General features: G+C 34.0%; 1 protein-coding gene across 2 annotated transcripts in view; it reads left to right on the plus strand.

Moving 5' to 3' along the window:
- The first annotated feature begins 9,369 nt into the window (after positions 1-9,369).
- The window catches only part of LOC148955903 (uncharacterized), a 148,160-nt gene continuing 133,512 nt past the window's right edge, over positions 9,370-24,017 (plus strand). For both annotated transcript variants that reach the window (XM_089093056.1, XM_089093063.1), the window contains exon 1: positions 9,370-9,484. In XM_089093056.1, coding sequence (XP_088949182.1) covers positions 9,374-9,484 — 111 coding nt within the window. In that variant the 5' untranslated portion in view covers positions 9,370-9,373. The remainder of the gene's footprint in view (positions 9,485-24,017) is intronic.

The raw sequence follows: 24,017 nt of genomic DNA on the forward strand, positions 1-24,017 counted from the left end.
TTTGATTTTTCAAAAGAAGAACATCAAGGAAAGGAAGTTTCCCATTCTCTTCCAATTCAACAGTAAACTTTAAATCCCCCCCAAACAATTAAGATGTTCCAAAAATCTTTTTAATTCCTCCTCCCCATAATCCCATACTGATATAATGTCATCCATATACCGGCCCCAGAACATATGTTTAAAAAAATATGAATCTAATGCAATTGTTTCAATATTCTACACAAAATTATTAGCTAATAAAGGGGATAAAGGGGCCCCCATAGGTAAACCATTTATTTGTTAGAAATACTCCCCTCTAAATTAAAAAAATAAGAACTTATTGCACTACAACCTTACTAAATATATAATTACAGAAACTTCCAAATCTGTTTTGACACCAATCAAATCCAAATTTCTTAACTGCTTTTCTTCTAGAAGCGTATCGGCTGCTTCTACATCAATATTTGTGTACATTGATACAATGTCAAAGCTTGAAAGCAAAGAACTCAAAGAAATTTCTACTTTTTTCAGTTTTTCAACCGAACTTGAAGAATTCTTAATATACGAAATTTGTGTAGACAAAAGTGGTTTACAGATTGACACTAATAATTTGCTCAAAACACTCGTTAGTGACTTTTTACTTGACACATTGATCGCAATGGTAGGTTAGGATTATGAATTTTGGGAAGTCCATATAATTTAGGTCACAAGGAACTGCGTGGCAGGCATTTGTAATAGAGTTGAGGTGCAATTTTTCCTTCATCCTTTAAGCACTTCAATTCGTCCTTAAACTTATTTGTAAAAGAGTCTGTTGGATTAAACGATAGCTTCTTGTATGTTTTTTCATCATTTAGTAAATTTCTTAATTTTGATTCGTAGTCCTCAGTATTCATCATAACTAAAGTGTTACCCTTATCTGCTTTTGTAATGGTAATTGAACCATCCTTTTTCTAGTTTTTAAGAATTCTTATGTCTTTGATGGTCGTACTAGGAAATTCCGGTTTCAATACAAAATTAGACAGGGTCTTTACAGTAGAAGCTCTTACTAAGCTAACATCTATTATTAGATTTGCGTTTTTATGAAAAGATGTTTCTATTGAAAAGATAATGTCTTCCACGGGGACTTTATCTGGTTTAAAACAAAATTTTGGACCTCTTTCAAGCTCTGATTGTTCTTGTATTGTTAAATTTCTTGATGAAAAAATAACCACACCTGGTCCAAAAATTGACGAAGTTATTATCGCATTATTTGTTGATAACTTCGAAAATTTTAATGCAATCTTTCTCTGGAAAGGCAAAAGTCATGATTGAAGTGATTTTTTCCTGTTTGTTGAATAAAACAAAAGTCACTTACACTAACCTTTTTTGATATAAGATTTTCCTGGGAAAGTTTATCTCTCACTACTAAAGCTCTTTTTCGACTTTTATCCTTAATAATGTGATTCAAAGTCTTAAAATGTAAGCTTCGTTCAAAATTTCCTTCCTTGAAAGTGCCAAAATGTAAATTGAATTTTAGTGAAGGTTGGCACAATTCTCACCTTTTTAATTATAGAAGAAAATCATGCTGGTTTATAAAACTTGCAGGTTTTTTCTGAGCGTTTATATATTTATGCACATTTTTGTTCAAACCATCCCCATAAATATAACGTAGATAATTTTGGAGACCGCACTGCATTTCCATGGCGGTAAATAAAAGTTCAAATAGGGATATAATGCTTTTAGTAGACAGTGATGATGATAACAGTGATAGAAATTCACAAAAATACCAGATATTTCGGTCACATATATAGTGATCGTCATCTGTAGTAAAACTAAACTAAAACAATTTAAAACAAAAGTTTATATACTAAATCAAATAACACTACATATTGTTTATATATCTAATTCTTTTCAAAGCAGAAGCGGAAGCTATTCTCTTTGACCTTCTTGGATTTGGTTCATTAGCGTTCAATGATATAACATTTGGACAAAGGTCAACTACATTGGGTGAATTGAACTTTAATCTTTCAGATTTTAATAAATTATCATAGATAGAGTTCAGCCCATATTCACCTGTATCCCGATTCAAAGCAATATTCTTGTATAAGATTTTCTTTATTTCAAGACTTTCACGAAAATTTTGCTTTAAACCCCGATCCCTAGAAATCAAAGAGACATTCTCGAACAAAATAAAATGGTCCGGAAAATTAAAAATATGTTCTGAAAGGGCTGAAGTAAAATCTTCAGACTTATAATCTTGCTTTAAAGCCGAAGAAATTGAATCTTTGTGTTGTAATAATCTCATTTCCAAACTCGGGTTAGTACGTTCTACATATGAGTTTCCGCAAGTACATGGGATCTGATAAACCCCACTTTGGTGCCCCAATGAAGTTAGATCCTTCCCAGAATTTAGAAAACTACCCAAAGTATTATTACTCTTTAAAGCTACCCTTATACCATTGCTTTTAAAAATTTTTTTAAGTTTTTCACTTAGCCCGGGTACATATGGTAAGGAACAAAAAACATCCTTCTCCCGAGTTGTCTCCAAGACTTCTTAGAAATCTCTAGAAATCTTTTTCTTATTTTTGAAAAAGTTTGGTTAATTAACCATTCTGGATACATGTCACTTATTAGTATTTTCCTTAGAAAAGACAACTCCTGCTCAAAAAATTTTGGAGAGCAAATACTAAAGATCCGATCAGTTAAAGAAATGATCAAACCAATTTTTACTTGGCAAACGTGACCGGAACTATAAGACAAAAATCTATTGTTATTTGTCGGTTTTCTGTAAATTTTAAAATCCAGACTATTTTGATTTTTCAAAAGAAGAACATCAAGGAAAGGAAGTTTCCCATTCTCTTCCAATTCAACAGTAAACTTTAAATGCCCCCCAAACAATTAAGACTTTCCAAAAATCCTTTTAATTCCTCCTCCCCATAATTCCATACTGAAATAATGTCATCCATATACCGGCCCCAGAAAATATGTTTTAAAAAATGTGAATCTAACGCAATTGTTTCAATATTCTCCACAAAAATATTAGCTAATAAAGGGGATAAAGGGGCCCCCATAGGTAAACCATTAATTTGTTCGAAATACTCCCCTCTAAATTTAAAAAAATAAGAGAACTTATTGCACAACCTTACTAAATACATAATTACAGAAGCTTCCAAATCTGTTTTGCCACTAATTAAATCCAAATTTATTAACAGCTTTCCTTCTAGAAGAGTTTCGGCTGCTTCTACATCAATATTGGTGTACATTGATACAATGTCGAAGCTTGAAAGCAAAGAATTCGAAGAAATTTCTACTTTTTTCAGTTCTTCAACCAAATTCGAAGAATTCTTAATATACGAAATTTGTATAGACGAAAGTCGTTTACAGATTGACACTAACCATTTGCTCAAAACACTTGTTGGTGACCTTGTACTTGACACAATTGGTCGTAATGGTAGGTTAAGCTTATGAATTTTGGGAAGTCCATATAATTTAGGGCACAAGGAAAGCGTGGCAGGCATTTTTAATAGAGTTGAGGTGTAATTTTTCCTTCATCCTTTAAGCACTTCAATTCGTTCTTAAACTTATTTGTAAAAGAGTCTGTTGGATTAAACGATAGCTTCTTGTATGTTTTTTCATCATTTAGTAAATTTCTTAATTTTGATTCGTAGTCCTCAGTGTTCATCACTACTAAAGTGTTACCCCTATCTGCTTTTGTAATGGTAATTGAACCACCTTTTTTCAAGTTTTTAAGAATTCTTATGTCTTTGATGGTCGTACTAGGAAATTCCAGTTTCAATACAAAATTAGACAGGGTTTTTACGGTAGAAGCTCTTACTAAGCTAACATCTTTTATCAGATTTGCGTTCTTATGCAAAGATAATTCTATTGAAGAGATAATGTCTTCCACGGGGACTTTATTCAGTTTAAAACAAAATTTCGGACCCTTTTCAAGCACTGATTGTTCTTGTATTGTTAAATTCTGAGGCCGGTATATGGATGACATTATTTCAGTATGGGATTATGGGGAGGTCTGAAATTTGGTTTTAAACCGGATAAAGTCCCCGTGGAAGACATTATCTCTTCAATAGAAACATTTTTGCATAAAAAAGCAAATCTAATAAAAGATGTTAGCTTAGTAAGAGCTTCTACCGTAAAAACCCTGTCTAATTTTGTATTGAAACCGGAATTCCCTAGTACGACCATCAAAGACATAAGAATTCTTAAAAACTTGGAAAAGGATGGTTCAATTACCATTACAAAAGCAGATAAGGGTAACACTTTAGTTGTGATGAATACTGAGGACTACGAATTAAAATTAAGAAACTTACTAAATGGTGAAAAAACATACATGAAGCTATCGTTTAATCCAACAGACTCTTTTACAAATAAGTTTAAGAACGAATTGAAGTGCTTAAAGGGTGAAGGAAGAAATACACCTCAACTCTATTACAAATGCCTGCCACGCAGTTCCTTGTGCCCTAAATTATATGGACTTCCCAAAATTCATAAGCCTAACCTAACATTACGACCAATTTTGTCAAGTACAAGGTCACCAACAAGTGTTTTGAGCAAGTGGTTAGTGTCAATCTGCAAACCACTTTTGTCTACACAAATTTCGTTTATTAAGAATTCTTCGAATTTGGTTGAAAAACTGAAAAAAGTAGAAATTTCTTCGAGTTTTTTGCTTCCAAGCTTCGACATTGTATCAATGTACACAAATATTGATGTAGAAGCAGCCGAAACTCTTCTAGAAGGAAAGCTGTTAAAAAATTTGGATTTAATTAGTGGCAAAACAGATTTGGAAGTTTCTGTTATTATATATTTAGTAAGGTTGTGCAATAAGTTCTCTTATTTTTTTAAATTTAGAGGGGAGTATTTCGAACAAATAAATGGTTTACCTATGGGGGCCCCTTTATCCCCATTATTAGCTAATATTTTTGTGGAGAATGTTGAAAGAATTGCGTTCGATTCATATTTTTTAAAACATATTTTCTGGGGCCGGTATATGGATGACATTATTTCAGTATGGGATTATGGGGAGGAGGAATTAAAAGTATTTTTGGAACTTCTTAATTGTTTGGGGGGATTTAAAGTTTACTGTTGAATTGGAAGAGAATGAGAAACTTCATTTCCTTGATTTTCTTCTTTTGAAAAATCAAAATAGTCTGGATTTTAAAATTTACAGAAAACCGACAAATAACAATAGATTTTGTCTTATAGTTCCAGTCACGCTCACCAAGTAAAAATTGGTTTGATCATTTCTTTAACCGATCGGATCTTTAGTATTTGCTCTCCAAAATGTGTTGGGGAGGAGTTGTCTTTTCTAAGGAAAATACTAATAAGCAACATGTATCCAGAATGGTTAATTAACCAGACTTTTTCAAAAAAAAGAAAAAGGTTTCTAGAGATTTCTAAGGAAGTCTTGGAGACAACTCGGGAGAAGGATGTTTTTTGTTCCTTACCATATGTACCCGGGCTAAGTGAAAAACGTAAAAGAATTTAACAAAGCAATGGTCTAAGGGTAGCTTTAAAGAGCAATAATACTTTGGGTAGTTTTCTAAATTCTGGAAAGGATCTAACTTCATTGGGGTCACAAAGTGGGGTTTATCAGATCCCATATACTTGCGGAAACTCAAATGTGGGACGTACTAATCAGAGTTTGGAAATGAGATTATTACAACACAAAGATTCAATTTCTTCGGCTTTAAAGCAAGATTCTAAGTATGAAGATTTTACTTTAGCCCTTTCAGAACATATTTTTAATTTTCCAGACCATTTATTTTGTTCGACAATGTCTCTTTGATTTCTAGGGATCGGGGTTTAAAGCAAAATTTTCGTGAAATTCTTGAAATAAAGAAAATCTTATTCAATAATATTGCTTTGAATCGGGATACAGGTGAATATGGGCTGAACTCTATCTATGATAATTTATTAAAATCTGACAGAGTAAAGTTCAATTCACCCAATGTAGTTGGTCTTTGTCCAAATGTTATATCATTGAACGCTAATGAACCGAATCCAAGAAGGTCAAAGAGAATAGCTTCCGCCTTTGCTTTGAAAAGAATTAGAGATTTAAACAATATGTAGTGTTATTTGATTTAGTATATAAACTTTTGTTTTAAATTGTTTCAGTTTAGTTTTACTACTGATGACGGTCACTGTATATATGATCGAAATATCTGGTATTTTTGTGAATTTCTATCACTGTTATCATCATCACTGTATATTAAAAGGATTTTATCCCTATTTGAACTTTTATTTATTACCTATAATTTAATAAGGAAATTTCGAGAAAATTTACATTTTCAGGGAGTTGGGGCCCCAGTCAAGCCTACATGGTCCCTATGAGTCAGTTTTTAAGTAAACTGTAAGCCTACCCTATAAAGATACAAGACTGTTATCTTCTTTATGAAAAGGGGCATTAGTCTAAGTTGTCGTTTTCTAAAGCCAAATATTTTGTGATAGTCCTTTTCTAAAGAAAACATACTAAACACACAAGCAGTACCATTAAATTAATTATTTTATATTATTTCCAAATATCATGGCCTCTTTTCTGAAAATGCAGCCACCCCCCTGATGGTCCGGGATATTGCTTTAGGAATATATTAAAAAAACAATAAAATTCTAACTTTATAATATGAAAGAACACGAAAAAATGTAATAAGAAAGAATGTGATCACAAGATTCAACAAAACGATGAAATGTATTTGTACAGTTATATACGGGACCGCAGATGGGGAGGGGGTATAATGTCAAAAAAGTGACCATGATATTTGGAAAAGGTTTAACATAAAATCGAAAATTCCGGCTCAACTAACCCACCCCCCTCCTCAATGCTTAGATATAACCAAAAAATGGCTCATTTTTACAGTTTCATATATTTTGTCAATACCAGCTGTTCATAATCCCATATAAAAAGAGCAACTTTTGTATATAGCCTGATATTATGTCAAACCAATCAGAAGGTGAGGGGATGAGGTTGTTACGGAAAGAACCATAGATATATCATCGGTACAAGTCAACTAGCTGATACACGCGCAAGATCGATGCTAAAGGAATCTAGTGAAATGAATATCAGTCAGTAGAGAATTAGATCCCAAAGCGTGGTTTGTCATTGCGTTTACAATCTTTAAACTATTGTTTTTTGGGGGTAAGAGGGGGGGGGGAAGTGCCTAGATTAGGTTACGTATTTAATATATACTATGCTTTACCCACCACAACCCCCCTAATTTGCAAATATATAGCCCAAACTTGGTTCTAAATATTTATATTTTTATCATATTTCGTTTATTCACTAGCATTTACTAATGAAAGTAGCTCCATCTCAATATAATTTTAGTATGATTGTTGACGGAGCAAGATTCAAAGACAACTGATGAAATTGAATGTTGGTAAGGTGACTAAGTGACTATTGTCACTTGTCACTAATCAAATAATAATCGTATGCTCATGAGAGAGAATGTTATTTTAACTTACTATGCGAGTAAGCGAAGTGGGTATTTTCTCATCCTAATACCTGAGTGATTGCTTGATAAGATTAAATGACCGCGGTGTGAAGAAATGTCGATGCCCCTGTCAGTGTAGTTAAAATGGGAACAGCGGATTTTTTCACGGGAAAAAAATTATTTGCTCAGAAAATGTGAAACTTCCTCATTATTCAAAAGCGTAACTTGATGTTATTGATTTATTTTATAAACTTTTGTTTTAAATTGTTTTAGTTTAGTTTTACTACTGATGACGGTCACTGTATATGTGACCAAAATGTCTGGTATTTTTGTGAATTTCTATCACTGTTATCATCATCACTGTCTATTAATCACTGTTTATTTAAACTTTTCTTTATCGTCATGGAAAGGCAGTGTGGTCTCCGAAATTATCTAAATTATAGGTTTTTATTATTTCCTTTAATTTTTTTAGTTAAAGCATTTCCAGTTCATTTTTATTAACTTGCTGATCTTTTTGTTCCATCTTCCTTTTATTTCTTTGTCATATTTTTTTTTAATTTGTGAGCTATTTTTCAACCACTTCCGAACGTTCAGTTACTTCCCACTTTTATCAGTACAGCACAACGGTAAGAGCACATCCCGAGGCTGTGTTAACTTAGGTTTTAATCTTGGATGAGACAATATATTTTTTTTTTAATTGGAAAATTAAAAATATTAAATATAAGTGAAAATTCGGGGCAAAAAATCGATTCATTTTTGCATAATTTGATCTTTTTTATTTGTTTTCCTCAATTCATCGACTTTTTCCGTTTTTGCATTTTAAACCTAGATAAATTTGGCGATTATGTTATGTAAAATCCAATGCTTTTTGTGCCCCTTATGTTCGCTCACATTCATATATTCTTGAGAATTTTTTTTTCTACTTTTTAGTTCATTTTGAAAATTAGTTTAGTGTTTTTTATTGTTTGACCTCCTCCCCTAAATATTCTTTGTACGTACCTGGACTTGTGATACCCTTCAAAACGGCATTAGGGTAACACTCTTGGGGTTGAATTGTTTTAACTCTTCTTTTATTTCTGACTTTCTGTTGGTTGGGAGTTATGATTCAAATTACAAACGGAAAAATGCATATAATGCAAAATAACTGTTGTTTCGTATAAGAACTGAAGACAACAATTGAAATATTTTTTGTTCGATAAAATAAAAACGACAAAACTCTTGTCACTCAGAATTGCTTAAATCTTCATGTTGGAACGATGCAAATTTGAAGCTAGAGGAAGTGAGATTGAGACTGAGCCAATCTAAAATATTAGACGGAAAGGAGACGATTAAAATGATTTTTTGGATCTTTTTAAGAAGCTGTATTTTTAAGATCGTTTTTATTGAAATTTAATAATAAAAAAAATTTAGTTGGTTTTATTCTTTTCTTCAAAACTCTAAAGTGTCCTTTGATTATTGATTTGCCTTTAACTTTGTATGCATTACTCATCAACTTTTGGTTTAAAACACCAATAATGGCAATTAAAAACAACAACAAGATAAGCAAAATAGTAGCCTGGGGTTTTATACACGCATCAGAGGGGGGGGGGAGGGTTGAATTTCTGTTGAGCTAGAAAACTGGAAGCAGCACTTACACTTGAATCAATAGGAAATTCCTGAAGGTAAAGAAGCATCTATTGTTATTATTGTATACTTTTTAGGCACCTTTGAAAAGTTGGAGGGAGGATTTTTGATTAGATTACGTAAAAATATATTTTTAAATTATACAGGCAACAAATGTCCCATTCCCCTTTAAGTACCGCTCTTGATAGCGTAATTAAGGCACCCTGCCTTGAAAAGAGACTTTCCTATCAAAAGTTACGAAAAAGTTACGATTTTAAGATTTGGACGTTACGAAATATTGTGGTCTGGCGCCAACACTGGCTTAGCGTATTCTCTCTACAGCTACAAAATTTAGATTTTTGCTTAAAATGCATTCTATTTTTACATTAGAAGAGCCTGGTAAAGTACGTTATGTAGCTTTCGATGAGTGGAAAAAATTTGGAATAAGAGGAAGTATAAAGTCACGTAAACCCAGACAGGTATCCTATCTAACATAGCCTATCTTGTTGTCAATAATCCAACCCAAATTGTCTAGGCTAGGCTACCATATCTAGGCCTAATACTAATTTTTAGGGTAAATATTTACCAAATCATATTATTGAATTACGATCAAAGTGAATATACTACTCGATGCCTTTTTTATGCTCTTTACCAATATGATAATCATTTTTGTTGGAAATGAATTTTAGCACCCACCCCTAGCCTATATATACCAATTCAGGGTATATATTTGCGCAATAGGGGTGTGGGGGAAATTTTAAACTTCCCTCTCATTTACATCAGAAAAAAAATATCCCTACCCCTCTAATGTCAAATATATACCCTGAATTGGTATATATAGCCTAGGGTAAGACACCCAATAGTCAGACACTTTAATCACTTTGAAAACTTTTTGACATTTAAACTACTCTAATTACTGTATTATACCACCTAGAAACTTAATTTTTGTATCAAAAAATTTCTGAAGAATTTCTGGACAAGTAGGTTACTAATTCAAATAGTTTCACTTGTACAGCGCCTCCTATTTTTGAATTTACTAACAAGTGACAATTCTGCCTAAACTCGGACACACAAATGGCTCATTGTAAATAGTGATTAAAATAGTATAAAAGATTATGTCCAAGAATAGGCAGGTGGCCGACTACTGGGTGTCTTACCCTAGGGGTGGGGGCTAAAATTCATTTCCAAAAAAAATGATTATTATATTTGTAAAGAGCATAAAAAAGGGCATTGAGTAGTAAAAAATAGTAAGGAACAAAGTGTCACTTTAATGGCTCAATTAAGTTCAGCTAATCATCAAGACAGCTAATCATCACCTCAAAAGCTAAATCACTGTAAGGTCTTTATTATACCACCTAGAAAGTTGATTGCTTCACTATTAGATTTGTCTAAGTTTTCTTAACTAGTACATGATAATACAACTGCTACTAACAACTCACTACACCACCAAGCCACCTAAGGCATTGTTCCAAAAATGCCTAAAATGTCTAATATTCTCAATATTTTTATTATTGATTCTACATAAGCAATGAGAAATGATATAAGCCTTTATGCTGATGATTAAAAGCTTATCTGGCATTCAGCCATCAGTGGTGAGAGCTTTTATACAGGAAGATCCAGATTCCCTTTCACTTTGGGCTCGCAAGTGGAAGCTTGAATTTAACATTCAAAAGTGCAAGATGGTGCACTTTGGGAGAAAGAATGTAAGTTGGCAGTACCATAAAAGTGGAGGGGATGGCAAAAGTTGTCCCTATGGCTGGTTGTACCCAGGGAAAAATTAATTACAGTGTCATCCTTCCAACTCAAATTTGGCATCTCTTCTTCTAAATAAGGTGTCAAAATTATTTTTTAGCAGTAATAAATGACTGGAAATTTGAGAGAGTTTGTTCATCTTAGGATGCACTTGGCTTTCAATCAGGGACAGATCTAGAGCAAAATTGTGGGGTGAGACCCAATGTGCCAAGGGTTCCAATAAGCAAAATTGTGGGGGGGGGATGGGGGGGGGGGGGTCAATTAGACAAGGGCTCTAATAATTGATCAATTTGGCAAATTTATTTTAAAAAGATTAAAAAAAATAGAAAATAAAAAAAAAAAACAAGGAAAGAATGTGCCAGAAAAAACCTTGGGGGGCATCCCCTGGATCCACCAGTGATTTAAATCATAAAAGTTTTAAGTGTTTCAAAACAATCATAGTTGCCTTTATCAATGCAACTTTTCCATGTGATATGCTTTTTCACAAACACTTGAATTTTATTATGAACTTGAAAAATGTCTGATCTGTTTGAATCTTGCTAATACAAATTGAGTTTGTACAATTTGGAAAAAAAAATATCTGTCAAATAAGTGAGCTTAAGAATAAATTTGTTGTCCAGTAGATATTTAGTATATTCAGTTTTTGCTTCCAATTAAATTGTAACTTCATTACAAAATTACACTAATTATATCAGTAATTTTCCCCTGGATAACCAGTGAACTTCTGTATGCATTCTTCTTCTAATTCACAGCAGGTGGGCTATTCAGTCGGTACTATTTAGCCCTTTTCTTTTTGCTTCACTCTGTGGGCTACAGAGCTACTGGCTTGGTTGTCTCTTATTTATTAGATATTCTCAGATATCTTTCAGTAGATCTTTCGCCTCAAGGAGTTCAAATATAAGATGATAGATATTGATTTATGTTCTCTGTGTGCAGGTATAGTTGGCTAGGCTCTTGGCTGATAGTGAGATTTTGTGGTGTTTGAAGCATTTTAATAGTTTACAAAGCAAGGTATGTTGTGCAGATGTCAGCATATTACATTCAAATAGGCAATGGTCAATCAATCAATCAATTTATTAATACTAAAAAAAAAAAACTAAAAAAAAAACAATACAATTACAAACTTAAAAATTTAAACACGCCCTAGAAGCTAAGCTTGTACAGGGCCAAAAAAATAAATAACAAAATATTAAAAACCACAACAAAAAAAAAAAAAAAAAAAAAAAAAATTAGATAAGAGACATTTATGAAAATAGGAGAAATAATAGGAGAAAATAGGAGAATTATTTGAAATATAATGAATGAAAAAAAAAAGATATAAATGTGGATAGAATGCAAAAAATGAAGAAAAAAGGGGGAAAATACTATACTGGAAATACCCAGCGAGAAAGTGCCTTTGCAGAAAGAGATAGAGGGACATCAGGAGGGATGGAGTTCCATAGTAAAATAGATTGATAAACAGGAGACCTCTGACCTGCTGTCGATGAACGCTTAGGTAAAATGAACCTGCGATAAGAGCTACGTAAAAAGAAGAGTACCTACCTGAGCCTGACAGAAAGAAAAACTGCTGCAGAGATGGTGGGAGTCTACCTAGAAAAGCAGAATGTGCTAAATAAAGGTAACTTTTACCCACAATACGATCCAGCGGAGCTATTCCAGTATCATTATAAAGATCAGAGGACGGGTAAAAACGAGGAAGAAGAAAAGTAGCCTTCACTGCCCTATTTTGGGCTCTTTGAAGTGAGCAGAGAAGAGATTTATTAGTATTACCCCAGACAGAACAGCAATAAGAAAGGTAAGGAAAAATAAAAGCATAATAAAGAGAAAGCATAACATCAGGGGGAAGAAATGAGTTAACCCTGTATAACATTGAAGATTGGTGGAGGACAAGGGAACGGGTATGAGTTATATGGGGATTAAAAGAAAGAAAACAGTCAAGATACACACCAAGAAATTTCACTATAGTAGCTTGCGGTATAATATCATTCCCATAAGTCAGGATGGTTGGCTCCCCTGCGTCTCTCATACGATAAGGGGTTCTAAAATGTACAATGGCACTTTTTTGGCTGTTGAGAGTCATACCATTTGACCAGCACCAATCTTTTACTTTATCAAGAAGACCTTGAGCTAAGGAAATGGCAGATGGCAGGTCCACTGCAGTAATGAAGAAGTTACTGTCATCAGCAAAAAGTATAGGGTGCACAAGGGGATGAAGACCATCAACAAGATCATTAATATAAATTAAAAACAAAAGTGGTCCAAGCACAGAGCCCAGTGGGACACCTTTCACAATAGGCAAGGAAGAGTAAGAAGTATCATTAACCGAAACATGCTGAGATCTCCCTGAGAGGTAAGACATAAACCATTCAAGTGGGACTCCATGCACTCCAAATGAAGATAATTTAGACAAAAGAACAGAGTGAACGACCATATCAAATGCCTTTTAAAAGTCAAGAAATAGACCCAAAACACACAAGCCCTTGTCAAGATTAACACGCACAAACTCTGTTGCATCTGAAAGTGCATGAAAGGTAGAGAAACTGGGACGAAAGCCATACTGATGGTTAGTTATGAGAGAATTACCTGCAGTCGTATTAGTACTAAATACAAATGAAGAGAGTCTACAATACACTACTTTTTCAACAACCTTAGAAATTACAGGAAGGAGAGAAATAGGTCTATAGTTTGCAATTAGAGATGAATCACCTTTTTTAAACAAAGGTACAACATTAGCAACCTTAAATAAATCAGGAAAAACACCAGAAGAAAGAGAGAGGTTAGTTATGTGTGAGATGGGGTTAGAAACAAACTAACCAATTTTTTTAAGAACTTTACAGCTCAAACCAAAACCATCAACTGAACGGCTACTTGAAAGCTGAGAAATAATGTTAGAAATTTCAGTATCACTGCATGGAAAAAAGGAAAAATGGCTTTTCTACTAAGGAAAACTACTTACTCTGCTGTAGGGTGGATTAGGAACTGAAGGAAGTGAGGTGAAATACGATTTGAAGGCGCTTGCTGAAGAATTTTTGTCCACGAAAGATCCATCAGCTTTTCTGTAGCGACAAGGGGGGGACTGTTTGAGTTTCTTGCGGGAAAGAGCTTCATTAACTACAGTCCAAACCTTTCGCAAATTCCCCTTACACTCATCAATTTGACGCGAAAAATAGAGCTTTTTGGCTGCACGTACTGAAGAAGTAAGCACATTTTTATAAAGTTTATACTTCAAAAGATCATCCTGTGTCTTACTTTTACATGCAGCCTTAAACAGAGACGCCTTCATATGTGTAGCATTGATCAGACCTCTAGACATCCATGGACATTTAGGTATGGAATTCCTTGGCCTCTTTCTAAGAGGAAAATCCTTATCCAACAGAGCTCCCATACAACACAAAAATAAACTCGTTGCACAATCAACATCATTAGCTTCAAGAACACTAGACCAATCATTACTCTGAAGACTATGTATTAAATTAGAAATTTCTTTATCTGTGGAAGTTCTAAAAGAAAACTCACCCTGCTCATCCACAACAATCTCAGTTTGAGGCATAAAAAGTGAAACATAAATAGGGAAGTGATCAGAAAGATCAGTGAAAACAAGACCAGAAGTAAACTTCAAATTAGAAGAATGAGAAATGAAAATATTGTCTATTAAAGTGGCAGAATTTCTAGTAGGGTCAACACAAGAAGGACAAAAAATTGAAGGAAGTAGACCATCAGAAGAAAGCACATCAAAGAGATGGTCACATTCATCACTTGATCCAATATTTAACATATTACAATTAAAATCTCCCAAAACACAAATACGTTTTTTAGAGAAAGACCCCACACAAGAAAGTTGATCAAGCAAATCACAGAACAAATGTGTTGGAAAAGGAGGGGCTTATAAAACAAACAAACAGTGTCACATGCAAACTGGCTTTTCAGATCAATAACAAGAGAATAAACTGTCCTACTATTTGACACTACTGATGTAAACAAGGATTCAAGGTCAGACCTTCTTCTAAACTCAATATCAGACTTTATAAATAAAGAAATACCTCATTGTTTCATTATTCATATTACAATGCCTGCAAAGAGGGGACAGGGGAATTGAACCACTTGAATTAGAAAACTTATATGAGAATGCAAGGAAATTTAGTCCATTTGTTCCAGAACAAATTCTATGCTAAATTTTAGAAAGATACTTATTGGGAAAGGGAGAAAGGATAGGATTAATCTTATTAAAATTAATATCTGATAGCCTCCATCGGTAAATATCTCTAATGGATTGGTCTTCCACCTGGCTGGTCAATATTTATAGCATTTTTTGCTATTTCATCAACCTGATGATTATCACTTATGCCAGAGTGGCTAGGAATGTACTGAAAATAAGTTTTTATGCCACTTGAAGCAAGATTATCTATAATACTGAGACAATGATAAGTGTCAATGTCCAACTTATACTGAGGAGCTGAGGCCAGCAACTCAAGGCTTGATAGAGAGTCGGAATATATGATAATATTATTTGAATTTGCAATCAAAGGGTGGTTTTCCTTAAGGTGTTCTAATGCCATGATTATTGCATTTAACTCAGCAGACATTATAGATAAATTATTATATAATCTCTTGCCCATTGCAATTTTCAGGTGAGGGAGGAAAACACCACTTGCAACCTTCTCATCCATTTTTGACCCATCAACAAATATTTGGAATTGATTTTTATAGGTAATTGTATTAAGTTCTGCAATTTTTTTTTGGACAAAAGCAATGGGGGTTAAATCTTTATTCCACTTTGAGAAGTCATTATTTATTATGGGGCTTGACCAATTCCATGGGGAGGGGATTGGGGGAAAGTGGGTGCAATAGACTTTGCTGGTACGGGGAACTTCTTCTGAATATTGGCATACTCATCTGCAATGCCTCTATGCATGGCTGGATTTCTTAACCAATTATGTAGTGTGTGTGAGCTATTTGGTTCAATTTTTGTAAGATGTTTTTTCAAGAGAAAGCTAAGTCTCTCCCTTTTTGTTGTTAATCCACTCTCCATAAGCAGAAACTTGGTGCTTGTGGGTTTACTAAGACCAAATATGAGACGTATTATATCATTTTGTATTGTTTCAATTTTTTGCATCTGGGTCTTTGAACATTCACAATAGACAATGAGCCCATAGTCAATATGTGGTCTTATATGTGATTTATAAAACTGGAGTAAGTTTTTCTCCTTATATCCTCAGGGTGTGGAAAGAAGTATTTTTAGTATATTTGTTTTTCTATAGCATTTTTTTATTGTGTTTGAAATATGGAGGTGGAAATTAAGTTTTTGGTCAAGCATGAGACCTAGGTAATTAATATGATTATCTTCTGGAATAGTTATTTTATTTAGAGTTAGTTTTGCATTAACATGGTTTTGCTTCTGGTGAAATTGGATTATTTTTGACTTGGTGGGTGCAATGGGTAGATCTGAATGTTGAGAGAATTTTTCAAACTGGAAAAGTGACTTTTGCAGATTTGACTGTGCTATCTGAAAGGTGTTACCAGATGACCATAGCACCAGATCATCAGCATATTTTAGATTTGTGTGGGGTAGGTTCATGTCCCAGAGATATAAGGCAAATAGGAGGCAACTGAGGACTGCTCCCTGAGGTAGGCCTTTGGTTATTGTCTTTTGGGGTGAAGAGGCTGAACCAACACAAACAATGAAGCTTTGCACTTCTATGAAGGATTTAATAAAAGATACTAGCTTAGGGGGTACGCCAAGGTTTGCAAGTTTGTTTAAAAAATTTGGTGGTTCACATTGTCATATGCCCCTTCAAAATCTAGGAAAGCTGCAACTAGGACATTATTTTTTGAGAAAGATTCATTTATTGCATTTGTTAGCAAAATGAAAGCATCTGTTGAGGAGTGGTGTTTCTTGAATCCAGTTTGAGTGTAAGGGATCATATTATTTTTTTCAACAAACCAGAGGAGACTGTGATAGATCATTTTCTCCATGTGATTTTCCCCATCACAGGAGTAATCATTATGGGCCTATAAGACTCAGGGTTATCTTTGGGTTTATCTTTCTTTAGGATTGGTAGGAGGGACGAACATTTCCATATATTGGGGAACATAGAAGATGCCCAAGCGTGATTATAACAATTCAACAGTTCTTGTCTGTATGAAGGTGTGAGATTCTTTATCCATGTAGGGTGTATATTGTCATAGCTGCCACTAGTTTTGGCCCTAATATGATGTATTGCATTATTCAATTCCTGGATTTAAAATGGATTAGTTATGTACTTGGATCCTGGGCATGGTTGGTAACTTGGGCTCATAGGAATTGGAGACAGTTGGTTTTGATTATTTGATGTTAGCTTATTAACAAAAAGAGTTGCAAATAGGTTAGCTTTTCCATTATCATTGTCATAATGGGTATTATTATGTATAAGCTCATACAGGAGTGGGTCGGGGGAAGTCTTTTTCCCACAGATGTTGCTTATGACTTTATGTATAATTGACTCATGTGTTTCTCTGGAGAGATTATTTGCAAAATTATTCCAGTATTTATATTTAGCATCTATTATAGTCCTTTTTATATCTTTATCTATTATAGTCCTATAGTCCTTGTAGATTAGATTCTGCTTGTAATTTTTTTATATATGTAGTAGGTGTTGTTTTTTTTTTATGAATTCTGTCCTAGCTGCCTTTTTTATCCTCCATTTATTTAGGCACTCATTTGTCCACCATGCTTTAGGAATTTGTTTAGGGAATGTTTTCTTAGGTGTTGTCCTGGGGATAGCATGATTAGCTGTATTTATTAGTAAAGATGTCAAGGCTTCAATATGTGTGTCAACTGTTGTGTTAGAAATGCATGAAATTTGGGTGAAACTTGTAATTTCATCATTTAGCTTATTTTGGAACATAGGCCAATTTGCTTTAGTGTTGATATATTTGGAGGTATGAGGTAAAGTTTCAGTGGGTTCATTTAGGGAGCAAACTATAGCAAAGTGGTCAGTACATAGACTCTCAATTTTATTTATGTAAATTTTATTCAAAAAATTTAATAACACAATTTGTAGGTCAATTGTGGAGAATCTGCCACTTTTGGGGTTGAAATATGTATTCAGATTTGGAGGGGTAGCAACAGCTAATTCATTATTATTTGAAGTCATATGCTCAATGAATTTACCAGCTTTACTTGCTGGTTTATTCCCCCACAAAAGGCTGTGGGCATTGAAATCTCCACAAATAATGATATTTTTTAACATACTAGAATTATTTATATAATTAAAGAAATCCATGGCATCTGTAGTTTGGCCATTAGGGTTATAAAAACTTATTATGTAGGTTTTTAAATTATTCAGCCAAACACTGATACCAATTGCATCAACATCATTTGCAAAATCGGGAAAATTGATGCCACAAAATTTTATATCATTTTTAACTAATAAAGCTACCCCACCTCCTTTTCTCTCTGAAGATCTATCCTTTCTGAGGATAGTATATCCCAGAGACTTAATTTGTTGAATTTGGGTTAAATGAGTTTCCTGGAGGCAAGCAATGTTAATGGAATTATTATTCATAAAAGATATTAGTTCATTTAGCTTATTTTCTGTGATTGATCTTACATTCCATTGGAGTATTGATATATGTTGTGTTGTTGATTTATTCTTCATATGACTGTGTATCAATGTTCAGCTTTGTTAAAAGTAAAGCAAGAACATTTTTTGCTTGAATGAGCATATCATCTGGGATGTAGATTTTTGCCAATTCTGCAATGATTTTTGTTTTCTGTAGTTGATGTATGTTCATGGCCTGAACTGAATTACAGTTTAGAATGAAAAAGCATATATTTGGGGATTGCATATTTGGTTGTGCTTCCTGTTTGTCAGTTAAGGGATTAATTCCTGGTAGTGTTTCTGGTTTGTTTCTTCTTGGGGGGGGGAGCCAGGCTGACCTCATCTCACCGGACTAGGAGGCTTGTTGAATGGGTGAGTCCGTCTGAGCGGGCTGTGAGCTAGGGGGCTTAGACGATGGTGTTGGACAGGGGGTGCTTGATGCATTGGGGGCATTGGACTTGGGGGTTTTGGTTGGTTTCATTACAGGCTTTATTTGGTATCGTTGGGCAGCATTTGCTTCCATTGCTGCAAAGGGGTATGGGATGGCCTTCTCTGTTGATATTTGGAGTGTTAGAGCTCTTTTCTTGTATGCAGGGCATAATCATTTATTTGTAGATTCATGTGGGCCTTTGCAATTGATGCATGTAGGCTGAGTGTTGTTGCAAGTTGTCAACTCTTTAGGGTGGAAAGCTTTACAATTACTACACTCTCGGAGAATTTCATTGCATTTGTTTGTTGTGTGTCCCAGTTTGAGACACTTCTGACACTGGATAGGCATAGGTTTGTATTCCTTGTTTGGTTTGATTTGCCCAAGTAGGAATAATTTTTCTTGGATATTAATTTTTTCCTTCAGTGTGAATAAGAAGGATCTACTAGTTTTTAGGCCATTAGAGCTAGGTTTGCCAAGTTGGGTAACATCCTCAACTGCGATTGTGTTTCCAGCACTATCTGAGAGCCCTTACAGCTATTAACAGAGATCCATCACGGTTAATATTAAGAGAGAACATTGATTTTAGCAATTTAAAAATTGCAACTCTTATTGCAGTGATCATTTTTAATTCAAAGGGGGTAGTAGGAGTAATTTTAAGGTAAATTCCTAAGTTTTTGGAGGGAGGATCTTCGGCAGGGAGAGGGGAAATGCTTTTGATTGGGGAGATTTTTTTCCTTTTTTTAGAGCTTCTAGAGAGGACCTCTTGAAACCCATTATCATCAATTATGGTTACATTAGCCCCTACACTTATCATTGTCCTATTCTCGGAATTGGAGCTATCATTTGAACTTTGAGATAGTGTGCTTGACCAGCCAAGATGGGTATCTTTCACTATGGCATTTTCACTGGAATTTGATTTGGGATCTGGGGGGACTTTGTTTTTTGGAGGACTTCTAAACATTGCCTATTGGAAAAAGCTTTAAACAAAAAAATAAAACAAAACTAACATAAGAAGGGAAAATAGAATGATATCAAACCGTCTGCACTATACTATGGGGAGGATAAACGCCACAGTATAGCCTTGAGGATGAGTTGAGCAGGATTGGTATGGTACAACTGCTGATTAGAAGCGATAATAATTCACAAGAAAATCTATTTTAATTTTCTTATAGAGTTGCTGCTGTTGAGTGTTATAGAGCTGCTGCTGTTGATGCAAAAGAAGAGATGTATCAAATCTACCCATTTCTTCACAAAGTTTTCAAAATAGGTGGGCATGGAAGGGTTTTGTACAGATGTATCAAGTACTGTTTTGAAATCACTAGGCAATGCTTTGGAAACTAGTGTTTCTCTATGAAGGCTATGGTGTGTCCAAAAAGCGCACAGATTTTTTTCAAGAAGCCTTGTAACCACACAGCTATTTTTCCTGCCCATAGTCTGCTCACTGTCAGTGTATATACCAACACAGCTCTTCTACTATAAAGATTTTTTGGTACTTCTCTATTATATAAAACACACTTGAGAAGTGAAGCTGGGTGAATGCAAATGAAATAAAACAAAGTTACGATGAAAATATAATAGTTTAGAAACAAATTTGGGCTATATATTTGCACTTTAGGAGGGGGGAGGGAGCATAGCATATATTAAATATGTAATCTAAACAAACATATTTTAAAATAACCAAGCCTATTTAACTTAATGAAAAAAAATATCATGAAAATAAAATACTTCATTAGTAAAATTAGCAAAAAGCCATGTAGCTAAGTGTTATGCTTAAAAAAAGAAATCATTTATTCTACATAGGCCTATCTTGGGTAAATTTTTCACAAATCATATTATTGACTTGCAAATAAAGTGTACATACCACTCAATGCCTTTTTTTATGCTCTTTCCAAATACAATAATCATTTTCGTCGCAAAGAAGTTTTGCCCTCCCTTTTATATACCAATTCAGGGTAGGCCTATATATTTGCACATTGGGGGGGGGGGCAAATTTTATTTCTGATGTAAATGGGAGGTAAGTTTAAAATTTTCCAATAGTTTAAGTTTTTTTTAAGTTTAATTCATTTCCGACAAAAATTATTATCATATTTGGAAAGAGCATAAGAAAAGGCACCAAGTGGTATGTTTACTTTATTTGTAAATCAATAATTTGATTTGCAAAAAAATTACCCTATCTTGCAACAAATTGATAGGATTAGGCTAGCCCACCTAATGCTAATGCAGGCTAAGCCTAACCTTGCAAATTTTTTAATGCCATTAGAGGAAACTAACATAGCCATCATGCATTTTCTGTTAGGCAATAAAAAAATTAAATAGGCAATAGCCTAGGTATGGACTGCTGCTATGCCAACCTTTTTCATCTTTTGTGTAGCTTAGACTCTATGTGCAGGTCTAGCCTACTATGCACTCTAAAAGACAGAATCAGGCAGTATAACTATTCAAAATCCTAAATATACCAAGGCCTAGCAGTCTACTAAAAGGAATGTATATCTATTTTTTTGTTCATTGAGTTGAGTTCAGACATTAAAGAAAGTAAACTTGGTGGTAAAAAAGAAATAATTTATTCTACATAGGCCTATCTTGGGTAAATTGTTTGCAAATCATATTATTCACTTACAAATAAAGTATACATGCCACTCAATGCCTTTTTTTATGCTCTTTCCAAATATAATAATCATTGTCGGGAATAAATTTTACCCCACCCCTATAGCCTATATACCAATTCAGGGTATATATTTGCACATTAGGGGTAGGGGGTGGTGTGGGGGTAGATTTTATTTCTGATGTAAATGAGAGGTAAGTTTAAACTTTGGTAAATATCTACCAAATCATATTATTGAGTTACAACTAAAGTGAATATACCATGGTGAATATCTAGGTAAATTTTTACCAAATCATATTATTGACTTACAAATAAAGTGAATATACCATTTGATGCTTTTTTTGTGCTGATTACGAATATAATAATCATTTCTATCATAAAGTCCCCCCCCCCTAACCTAACCCCCACCCCCAATGGTGCAAATATATATCCTGAATTGACGTATATAGGGGGGGGGGGCTGAAATTCATTTCTAACAGAAATGATTATTATATTTGTAATAAGCATAAAAAAGGCATCAAATAGTATATTCACTTTATTTGTAAGTCAATAATATGATTTGGTAAATATTTACCGTGGTATATTCACTTTAGTTGTAACTCAATAATATGATTTGGTAGATATTTACCAAAGTTTAAACTTACCTCTCATTTACATGAGAAATAAATTCAACCCCCCCCCCCTAATTTGAAAATATATACCCTGAATTGGTATATATGGGGGTGGGGGTAAAATTCATTTCTGACAAAAATGATTATATTTGTAAAGAGCATAAAAAAAGTATACTTTATTTGTAACTCAATGATATGATTTACAAAAAATTTACCCAAGATAGGCCTATGTAGAATAAATGATTTCTTTTTTACCACCAAGTTTACTTTCTTTAATGTCCAAACTCAACTCAATAAAAAAAAAAATATATATATTCCTTTAAGTAGACTGCTAGGCCTAGGTATATTTATGGCTTGTAGCCTAGGGTTTAATGAAAAAACCAATCTATTAGTCCAGATAGGCTACCTATAAAAATAAGAGGCCTAGGACAAATATAAGCATCCCTGTATTTTTAAGCATAACACTTAGCTACATGGTTTTCTTGATTAGGATAATAGGCTAGCCCAACCCATAGTAGGCTACTTAGACAGTGCCCACTTTTGTACAAATAATTTAATTAAAATTTACCTGTTGTAAACATGGGCAATAGGCTCCTAGTCTTGAATATAGTGTTAATATTTTTAGATAGCTAGGATGTTTAGGCCACAATCTAGGAAAAAATATTTTCTTCACATTTAAATTTAAGCAAAAACTATACTGACAACCAAGCCTATTTCAACACAATTGTTATGTTTCACAGTATTGGCCTTAGATTGAATACTTAAATAATAGAGTCTCTAAACTAAGATTAGAATATTAGAAGCTATAGTGATGACTGTGGTCAAGTATGGTTCTGAAGTATAGGCACTCCAAAAGATGAGGAAGATTGGCTAAGTGTTTTCTAGAAAAATTGCCTTTGGATTGTTTTGGGTACCTGACTGACTGTCTATATCTCAAACAGGAAGCTGCATAAAAGATGAGAGTAAATCTTGCTTTCTAGGGCTATACTGACAGACAGATTGAAATTGTTATGAAAAGTTCTAGGATGAAGAATGAAATATTGACAAAGATAATACTTGTTAGCCAATAGTCTAGGGCCAAATGAAAATCAGGTTGTTGTTCTGAATTGGGGCAGGAGGATTTTGTATAGAAAGATTTAAGGAAAATATGAACTTCTTGGGAAGATGTAAAGAGGGGGTCTTTAAACAGATTAGGAGTGTGCATAGCTGTGTTTGCCTTAAATTACCTTAAACTGCATTTTCCATCAAAATAAGTAATAATCACGTAGGACAGTGGTCCCCAAAGTTCACTGGGCTCTTACCAATCTAATAAAAATTTAATCTTAGGACCCACCATTTTTTTGTCTTAGAGATAAGAGGCAGTAAATATTTTACTCTACAACTAGATGAATCTACCAACATGCAAGGCCTATCTCAATTGCTTTTTTTTGCATGTTATATATAGCAGAAAGATGTGCATAAATATATCTTGTTCTGCAAGCCAATAAGTTGTGAAACTCTTGAGGTAATTTTCAATGCAATTGATTCCCACATAAAAAAAAAATCAGTACTTGTCTATTATATAAAACACACTTGAGAAGTGCAGTTTGATTACAATAAAATATGATGAAAATAGAATACTTTTGTATAGACATATAGAATACATCTGCTTCTATAACTGGGGCCTTGTCAACAGCAATGTTAGCCATCTCAAGGAATTTGTTGAGGCTATCCTTCCACCTTGTCTGAGGTCTGCCCCTTGGGCACAACCAGCCATGAGCTTTAGTGTCAAAATTATAGACTATTTGTGCTGGGGTTGTCATCAGCATATGCAGGAGTTGTCCAAACCATCTGAGAGTATGCTGTGCTGTTTGGACAGAGAATGGCACTTGGGAGGTGAGTGCAAGCAACTTTGTCTTGCTTACAAAATTGTCCCATTGGAGTCCCTCAATCGAATCGAGCTGTTTTGTCTGGCAGACGTCTTTCATGCTGAGGGTTGTTGATTTTAGAGGCCAGGTTTCTGCTGCATAGAGGAGGACCAAGCTTACGGATGCATTA

This window comes from Artemia sp. Qi Xiang Cuo, chromosome 1, assembly GCF_049724085.1.
Source record: "Artemia sp. Qi Xiang Cuo chromosome 1, ASM4972408v1, whole genome shotgun sequence".
NCBI lineage: Eukaryota > Metazoa > Arthropoda > Branchiopoda > Anostraca > Artemiidae > Artemia > Artemia sp. Qi Xiang Cuo.